This window comes from Amia ocellicauda, chromosome 16, assembly GCF_036373705.1.
Source record: "Amia ocellicauda isolate fAmiCal2 chromosome 16, fAmiCal2.hap1, whole genome shotgun sequence".
Lineage (NCBI taxonomy): Eukaryota > Metazoa > Chordata > Actinopteri > Amiiformes > Amiidae > Amia > Amia ocellicauda.
In genome coordinates this window covers 12125072-12135027 of record NC_089865.1, presented here as the reverse complement: position 1 = coordinate 12135027, position 9956 = coordinate 12125072, and the positions used below count along the sequence as shown (strand labels likewise).

At 37.7% G+C, this 9956-nt stretch overlaps 1 protein-coding gene across 2 annotated transcripts in view; it reads right to left on the bottom strand.

Moving 5' to 3' along the window:
* Positions 1-9956, bottom strand: part of myo3b (myosin IIIB) — a 96611-nt gene that overhangs the window by 706 nt on the left and 85949 nt on the right. For both annotated transcript variants that reach the window (XM_066687889.1, XM_066687890.1), the window contains exons 33-35: positions 9577-9686; positions 9153-9199; positions 8512-8669 (exon numbers count right to left, since the gene is read on the bottom strand). In XM_066687889.1, the coding sequence (XP_066543986.1) occupies positions 8537-8669; positions 9153-9199; positions 9577-9686 (290 nt within the window). In that variant the 3' untranslated portion in view covers positions 8512-8536. The remainder of the gene's footprint in view (positions 1-8511; positions 8670-9152; positions 9200-9576; positions 9687-9956) is intronic.

Here is a 9956-nt window from a genome sequence, read left to right as displayed (position 1 = left end):
ACATATTACTTTGACAAGATAATCCATTTTCAAACTGAACATCATAATTACGGAACCAATAACACCGTCTTCGATCATATATTTGCATTCTAGGTTCAGACATTATATTGATATTGTTTCAGTATGTGACATATAAGCAAAAATGGCAACTAATTCTCAGCCATATTAAACCAATAACGTATTGAACGGCTAAATTAAATGTAAGATATCCGTATTGTATACTATATTTCCCATTAAACCATGTATCAGTACAGGTGAATGTGTCACAAAGCCTTCTCACTCTGTGCAGAATGTGCGCTATATGCGAGGCAGTAACAAAAAGTTGCGGTTGTAAGGCGCTGAAGTGATATCTAAAAAACATCCACTTATTTTAAAATCCTTTTCCCTGGACTTTGTACGTGAGAGCCTCTTCTCATTCATCGCACAGGTCCCACATCTGTCTTGCACTAGTTTCTGCTCGGTAAAAGGCGCTTGAGGCTACTGGGTACTTGAACTGTTATAATGGTGTCTAGTATGAGAACAACATCTGTGAATTTCCTCAGTGATCTACAACAAAGTCTAACTCAGAGCAGTCATTCAGCAGACCTTTGAAGTTGCACTCCAGCAGAATGCTGCCATTGTTCGCAGCCCCCAACATGGCAGAACTCTAACTTTGGTCTCTCTAATTTTCAAGATTTTCTCTGCAACTCGATACCGCGGTTTTTACCTTTGAGGCCTATCGGGCCTGCATATTTAAGAGGCAAACCAAGCCACTGTGCTGTATGCCCTGGGGTCAAGCGAGGAGGGATAGGTCATTACACCTTAACCCACTGCACACTGTGTGTGGTAGTTCAGCCTCTAAAGACGAGATTCAGTCTTGCCCTAATAATTGTCTGGGTCACAGCCTGCCTGTTCATGTAAGATGAGAAAGAAATAAACAACTTCAGGTTTTTCCAATCTGATAAATACATATTTGTTGTTTACATAAAATACATGCCTAGTAAACATCATCAAAGACTTTATATACTCTAAATCTGTCTGGTTCTTAAATGTATTATTATTATTAGTATTATTTTAAATGCAGTGTACTGTAAATAATACTGCTGGAAAAAACTAAAAATCTCCTCTGTTTCAGATTGGCAGTATGCCAAAGTGTTTTTAGACCATATTATAGTTTAATAATGTTTCACCCATATTTATGAATCAGATGCTATTTTCATTTCTTACTCACACAGCCTAACAAAATAGTTTCAGCTATTGTCTTATTATTTTTCTTACTTTAACTCACAGGCTGCACAGTAAATCATTTTCCGCATCTTATGAATAATTTCAAATATGCTTCTGAAAACTTCATAGGTACAGAGGATACATGGCTTCAGAACACAGTACCATTGTTATCGCAAAATATTCATAAACACTTTTATATTGAGGAATCACACATTCTTTGGGACTCCAGGGTGGAATTATGCATCGATGTATGCCACTTAAGTCACAGAAGCAAATCAGGCTGCCGCAACCTTTTTGTACAATGCCTCCAAGACAATGAATGTGTCACAATATTATGGTTCTTCATTATTAATTTTAAAATGCTCTAAAGCAAATCAGTAACAAAGACAGTAAACATCTCCTTTCTTTTAACTTTAAATGTCTTTCTGTTTGCTGTTGTTACTCATCTGGGACAAAGGATCCCTCTTGCCATATAATAGGTCTTTGGGTGGAACAAAGCTCTTGTCAAATCAAAGGCTTGTACCCCAGCAGGATATCAAATAGATGCAGAAAAAGAGAACAACTCTGTATCACCCAACAGGACAGAAAACACAGACTTTGAGGGCCGCCATTCATTCGGCAATGGCCTGCTTATTAACTTTGACTTTGCACCTTATCCTGGACACGCTTTCAAAAGAGACCCAAAAAGAAACAGACACATACAATCCAATATATTTTATAAATTTCAATAGATCAATACCTTTAAAATAATATTAAGAAATGTTATATGCTGTAAAAGTATGTGCACAATTCCAGCCATGTGAAAAATATCTCAGTTGTTCCAAACTGGAAGAGACACCCTATGAACACAAAGCAATGAAACACCCTAGAACAGTACAATAAGATGATAATGCTTTATATGTCTTTTATTAAGTTATTCTTATTGGCTGACTATTTCAATCTAATGTGTTATCTTTCTAGTTTTTTTAAGTCACCAATTGCAGCAGCTTTGCTATCCTGCCGAATATTGAATAACTGAGGATTTAAATGCAGAGCTATGGGCCCCCTTTTTGATGTTTTGTGTGAATTCCTTTTCAGATGTATACTTGCTCTTGCATATGAAAGAGCACACTGCTTTCAATGTAAATCAGTGGATTGGCATGTAGTCTAGTTATTAGTATACCTCTTCATGAGGCCAAGGAAACCGTACTACATCAGATTGAAGTGCTGCTGTTTGCAACACTTCCGAGTATAACAGCTAAAAATAAGCTCACGAAAATTAGCACATTCTTAAGTATTTCATGCATTTATGTCTCGCATTGAAAAATAAAACATTTACCTTGAAAAGACTTAAATAAGTACAAGATATTTGGTCCTGCGGGTTATCAAACTGCTTTAAAATAAGACAGAGGAATATAAAAGTTACTTTGAATTGTACTGTGGTGTGGTGTGATGGCTGCACCTGCAGTGTATCATTAATTCATCTGATGCCCGAAATGTGATTTATCATTTACATGTTTTCTTTCCCCCCCTCACTCCTCTGCTATTTTTAAAGCAATGGGTGATATTTTCAATTGCCTCCTGGCAGTAGTAGAAAGACAGATTTCCTTGTTTTGCATCCTGACCTAGAACAAGACCTCACCACTTTTCACACTGTTACTAGCCCAGCGTTTATTAAATGGCAGCTGGTGCGGCCATCTGTGTGAAAAACACTGGGGCCAAACAAAACAGGTTACACCTTTAGCCATGCCAAGTCTTTTACCACCCCTTCCATCCAGAACTGTGAAGGGCTAATCGGAATTTCACGCTCTGATTTTTGTCAAACACGTTCAATTGCCAAATAAAAAAATAAAAAAATAAACTTCTTCCATATGCTTGGCCTTCCTTATCGACTTTATCCTTCACCTCAATAACACGAAACCCTGTAACAGACACCAGTAGTACCCAAAACTATACAGGTACCCCTATGTGGAGCAGGGGGAAACATTCCTTTCATTATCAAGATGGACTGATTAAAAAAAAAAAAAAAAAAAAAAACTTTTCAAGAAAGGTACTCTTTTAAAGTTTTTCAGGCTTTTATTCTCTTTTGCGTCTACTTTGTGTTAATGCAAATTAAAGCAATTCAACTATGTGAAGAAAGGCTTAGCCTGCAACAAATTGCAGGTGTGAGGAAGCTGAAACAAAAGCCATCCTAACCCTAATGGCATCTCTTGTCATTAACAACCCTTTGATGTTGGCATTCAACATGCTCTTTTATCTTTTTCAGTATCTCAACCAACTTCTTTATTAATGTGGTCTTTAGTGAATATGTTTTTCACACAGCACCTACAATTCCTGACATCTGTTTGGCGTTTATGCTCGTCAGTTTCATTAGCATCAATCATTAGCAGAGTAGGAACATCACAGCACAGAGCTTGTGAAGTTATTAAAGCAATAGTAAGTTTATATCACCAAAAAAAAACATATCATGAAGACAAATTTACAGGTAGGCATACTGTCATTAAGTACTTTTGTGCGTAAGATCATTCAGAGATGGTTTGTGTTTAAAGCCTACTAAATGTTTTATAAAATACATTCAGTTTCTTTCAAATATATTTTAGATTTGTTTTATTATGGTTTATATAAAAGTCTAAAACAGAGAGTAAGTTTACAAGAGGTCCACTGAATCACCACTGAATTCAAGTGCAAGTCTTGCTTTGATCTCCCAGGATACCGAGACAAAAACACGTCAATCCATTCTTGTTGGCTCTTTCAAGAAAATAATCTATTTAATAATGGCCAGTGCGATGCACAATCAACACATTTCATAAATCTCAAAGGCTGTAACGGGAACTCAAAGCTCTGCATACCTTTCAGTATGAAACATTACCGCATATATTTTAATTAAAATGTACTGTTCGGCGCAAATAGTTAAAATGAAAGGAATAACATTTCGGTGAGTAATCTGAACCACATTAAGTTCTTATTTATTTATTTTGTACCAGATGCAAATGCAGTTTTAATGTGGAAAATGAAAGGGACCAGCATTTATTAAGAAGTATAAAAAAACAGGTGGCTAACAGTAATACATCCCCAGTCGGTTCTCCGTTGTTATTTACACTTTGTTCCCTGTACTCACGCCTTGCAGCCAGGGAGCCATGAGATTTCTCACAGGTGTTTCCTATGAGTTTAGCACTACTGGGTAGCTCACTCACTTAGCAGTATTGGATCAAAACATTCCTGTGCAATGGAGAGCTGCCGACTGTCAGCACAGCAGCACCGTTCAGAGGTTTTCAGTTCAGTATTGCACACAATGAGATACATCATTTAGAGACCTGCCACCAAGTCTTTAAATTCCTCTTCTCAGGTGCATAATCCATTTGGGCCTCCACTGGGCGGAGATTAACGCGGAATATACAAATAATGATGGTGCACTTGCGAATACACCCTATGTCTTCTACAACAGTTCTCTATTAAAACTGACGAGGTTTATATTTATCTTTTGTTTGCATGGTAAAACAGGGCCAGAATCATCCAGGGAGTGCGGTCAAACCTAATAAATGCAATGCACTTTAAAGATGCACTCCAGGGTGCTGTGGTGACCTATTTTATTTTGGACTGTTTGTAGAAAAACATAACAAAAATCTCATGTAAGGGTATAACACACAAGGAACAGTAATTAGCAATGTATTTACAGATATAGGATTTATTTTTACATGTAGATTACCCATTGTATAAATCTCATTCCTTAACATGCTTATTTTCCCAAACTAAATATTAAACTAAATGATTACTTAGTGTAGATTATCAATGTTGTCACTATTTTATCTGGATTTATCTCAAGGATGGAAGGAAGGAATCATAAATTAGTTTACCATTTTCACCTCGGTAACCTCATTATAAATAAATTGACACAAAAACAGCTCAGCTATTCAGATCTATATCAATCTCTTGGGTTTACAACCTTAAAACTGTTATCACCAGTGTGTTGCTTCACACTAGCCACTACAGAAGATCAAGCCAATCACTTTTTTCTTGAAGTCATTGTTTCCCTGACCAGGCCCCCAAAGTTGCACTCTCAGTACCATTAATCATTTATTATTTAACTAGTCTACTGAATGAATAGTCTTTAACGTATAACAGAACTACATCTATCAGAAATACATCCACTCAAGAAGCATTTTAGTCCCCTAACCATTTTTTTTTTCAATTTCCCCACATTAACAAATATGCAGTTTCAGTTATAATCTAAAACACGACTGATGATAACTGCATTTGAAATTAATTCCTAGTTATTTTGAGTAACTGAAACTTTAATTGTTCACAGCCCTGCTGTCTAGGCAGAGCTCTTATTAGTTGCCTTGTGTAACGATGGCTCCGCAGTCTTATCAGCACACTCCTCCTATTAAGATCAAAATCTCTGTGCTGGCCCTGGGGTGTCAACAAACAGAGATGCAGTAAATGATATGCAAATTAAAGAAAGAGCGCTACAAATATACTTGCCACTCCTCGGTCCCTGTGCATCTTAACAACTTAGGAAATTCTCCGTTTTCAAGTAAAATATCCGTAACCAGAGTGTGTAGATCCTCCTTAACATAGACTGTTTAGGGAGACACTTCCAAATTCACCCCTAACTTCAAACACTCAATTAGAAATTCTGCAGAGCTGCATCCACACTTTTTACTATTTTTATTAGGCGTCAGATTAGTCAGCAATATCCTGTGTCCTGATATCTCCTGTGAAATTCAGTTCCAACCCTGAGTCAGTGAGTAATCTATGTAGTTATTAATAATCACAATAATCACAATAATATTAGCAGCAACACAAGCTGTAATAGTAATAATAATGGTAGCAGAAGCAGTAGTATTTACTCTACATGCAGTTCCTGCTGACCAGAAAAGGGTGAGAGTGTGTGTGTGTGTGTGTGTGTGTGTGTGTGTGTGTGTGTGTGTGTGTGTGTGTGAGCCTAACTCACTAACAGGAAACTTTCACTTGGAGCAGGAGTGCAGCGAGCCTCCTTTGCAAACAGGACCTCATGGGTGTGAACTCATGCATGTACAGGAATTTTAAATCTTGAAATTCATCATACATAATTCATTCATAAGATGCTATATACACCAAGAGGGTACAGGAGGAAAACTATATGTCATTTCCTGAACAATGGATTCAGTCTGCCCTCATCGGGCACCTCGTCAGTCAGGGAGACTGTCACTCCGTATGTGAAATACAATTAGCCCGCTCGGCCTACGAGGATCACTGTGGCTGGAATTCAGACACAAGGCATTGTGGAGAATTGCCGAGGAAAGGTGATACTTTATGGGAATGACACTAAGATTTTGTTAATCTCAAACGGTAAAGATCAAAGGTGCAAATGCAATCAAACATAACAAAGGTATGGAATATATATATATATATACACACACACATATGTACACCTACAAGCAAAGTTTGGAAACTGCAGAGATGCATTTCATTTTGATTCTTTTAATGCACTGGATGTGAAGGAAAGACTGCATTCCACAAAAGCGTTTTTTTTAAGCTCTTTATTTATTGCTAGTGTTGAAGTATTTTAACTCCATGAAAAGCATAATTAGTGTGTTAATGTAGCAGGGAAAATCAATTGCCAACTGCAAATAGCGCAATTTCATTTCACCAGTATTTGTTTTTTCATGACTAGCTCTTGCCTGCTAAATAAAATCTCTTTATTCATATGAATTTGTATTATTGTTTTGCTTTTCACATCTGAATTTTCATGGATTATTTACAAAATAAATGTAAACTTTTAAAAATAAATGAGTACTGGATGTCTGGAGTGATCTTTCCCCAGATTTAAATCTACATCTTGTCATTTGCTTCATGTTAAATTCTTTCTATCCACCTGTCTAGTGATGTCTTCTATATCCTGTATAGTTCTTAATAAATGCATGTTCACGTCTTTATTTATGTATTTCACATCTGGTTCCTCCAACAGACAGAGGAATACTAAATACATGGCTTCAGCTATATGTTCTCTCAGTATACAAAGAACATGGTGGTCATATCTTGTGCATTATGTATCATTCAGAGGCTTCCCAAAATGTTTTGTCAGGTGTTGCAAACTGGAACAATGGCTTTAAAAGGAGACATACTTGTCAAGCAAATCACAGCAAATACAATGACAATTTTGTTTCTTTCTGTCACCCTACACAATGCGTGACTCACTTCAGGACAGAGGAAGGTGTTATGGTCTACACTGTTTGCTGCCTGATGGAAGCAAAGAACACCTGTCCAGCCGTTTGATGCTATCTGGGCTCTAGGTTTCTATTACTGTACACCCTCCAGCTATACTCCACACACCATAAGCTCTTGTACAGTCTGTCTCCGTAGGACAGGTGCTGGAAGACGTTTAGAATAGCAACTCAGCTCATACTGCATATTAAGAAAATAACCTTTGTTGATTTGATCATTATACTGTAAAAACCAAATTTAGCGTCAAGTCCACCCGTGCTAATCCATCTACTCTCCTTGAGTTTTGTTTTAAACAGTTTGCTTCGAAGACAGATATCTGCAAATCAATTGGAAATTATGAAAGAAGGTGTTTCCCACCACTACTTGCTAATACAACGGATCAATCTCACTTTCTGTTAACCTCCACAGGAAATAGTGGTGGCGGTGGAGCAGGTGCGTACATCGTTGGCTGGGGCCGTGCTACTCAGAATATACTTTATATGAATGTCTTTCATATGCCGAATCCCAGCGCACTACAGGATGTGCTCAAGCAAATATGCATTGTCATTAACTTTTAATTTATTAATGAAACATCTGTCCCACTTGTCATGTTTATGTGAGTAAAATGTTTTTAAATGTGGCACAGAATTTTTTCTGTGTTAACCTGATCAAAAACACGAATAAACAGATATTGAAGACTAAACTAAGCGGTTACATGGCTGAAACGCCAGTCATTGCAGTAGGAAAGGGAATACTTCAATAGCTGTGCGTTGCGGTCTCCACGGCAGACACTCGATGCTTTCACCAAAGGAAAAATAACATTTACATGTTTTGTCTTTTATGCTTTAAAAGCTGCTGTATATATAGACGCAGATCAAATACATTCATAAATGACACAGTAACTAAAAGAAAGTATCCTGTTTTGGAAAGAAAAATAATATGAAATCATTTATGGCAGGTTTCTATGGCCAAAGTGAAATGCTTTTGGGGTACATCAGCAACCATTCCCTGGCTGACATACCTCAGTAATTGACTTCTGAGACATCAGCTGGTGGTAAAAGGGTGAGCTAATTTGTCTGAGAAAACTAAAACTGCAAATTACACAGTGTAACTGTTTCCAGGGCTGGGGTTAGTACTCACATAAACTTAACATTAGTTGTAAGGCTCAGCTCTGAGCGAACACTGGCCCTCTTGACAGAGTGGGAGGAGGATTGGATGAACTGTCTTCCTCAGGGATTGACTCCACAGCTGACAATAATTTGTAGTACTCATCCTCTCCATCCAGCACTTTGATTTGACTGTGAAGAAAAAAAAAAAAACAATGCAAAGTTCCTAGCAGGCTACAACATCAAGTCTGTCAGTCCCCCTCTGTCAAAGTAGTAGGGCACTACAGAAATATGACATTTTATTTTAATTAGAAAACTTAATTAACTGCTTAATTCAAAGAGACGATGGCGTGCAAAGATAGAGTAGCAAACTATTAACATCCTTTTGCTTTATTGGCCTGACAGGCTGAACCAGCCTTTCATTTACAAATAGGGGTCAAGGCTTTAACAATGTAACTTTACATGCATATATAATGCATTCACACTTCCCGTGGAATAATTGAAAGTAGCAGTTAAAAAGCGTTTTTATTTCTGAACTCAATTTATATCCCATGTTTCCTCTGATGAAAAATAAACCCTGCTTGTTTTCCTATTTCTCGAGTTCACAGAATTCTCTAATACCACAAAGGGCCTGCTCTGTTTATAGTTGCTAAAACTAGGAAAGCAGCTATTTACCCAAGTTTTCTCGGCTTCCTCTTGCTCCCTTGATAATCCAGAGTTCTCTGTGGAAAGGGCCAAGAGCACACAGTCAAAAGATGAGCAGCAAGTCATTAATTTTTAATTCAAAGTGATTTTGTGTTGAATGCAAGCAGATGCTGATAATATCAGAAGTCACAGCATAATTTTTTTTGATCAAAGGGCTCAAGTGAGCCTGATGAAGCATGCATCTTGCTCAGCTTTGATAAACCACATCAATTATTCACCGTGAAGGCAGACATCCTGACATGAAAGCAACAGATAAAGAGCATAAGCACATGTTCAAGACAAGAGGCAAAAAAGCATGGGGGTGGGGCTGGAGGGTCTGGCACAGGTATATTTAATTGTATTATCATCTGGAAACAAAGTCAGACAAAGAGCTTTATCACTACTTTGAACTCACATTTAACTGGTTATAGTAGAGGCTGTCCTCGGGGCTGTTGAGCAGTTTGGGCTGCTGGCACCTTCGCCGAGGGGTTCTCTGTTGCTTCTGTTCAGCCTGCCTATCTGGACCTGGACAAAAGCCTCACAGTCAGAGAGCGGCGAGCAGAACCTGCCTCACAGCCCACGCCTCGCCCCGCGCAGCGCCTCAGTCTCAAAACCCCATTTAGGTGTTAGATACGCTTTGTGCAAATGCAGATTCTGGGGCCAAAATGTAATTCATTCACAAAGCTATAAACCTAAAGGTATACATTATTAAACGGGATTAAATCCTCACGATACAAACAGCGATACCCATGAGAGTGTGTGTGAGAGTGTTTTTTTTTTTTTATATATATATAT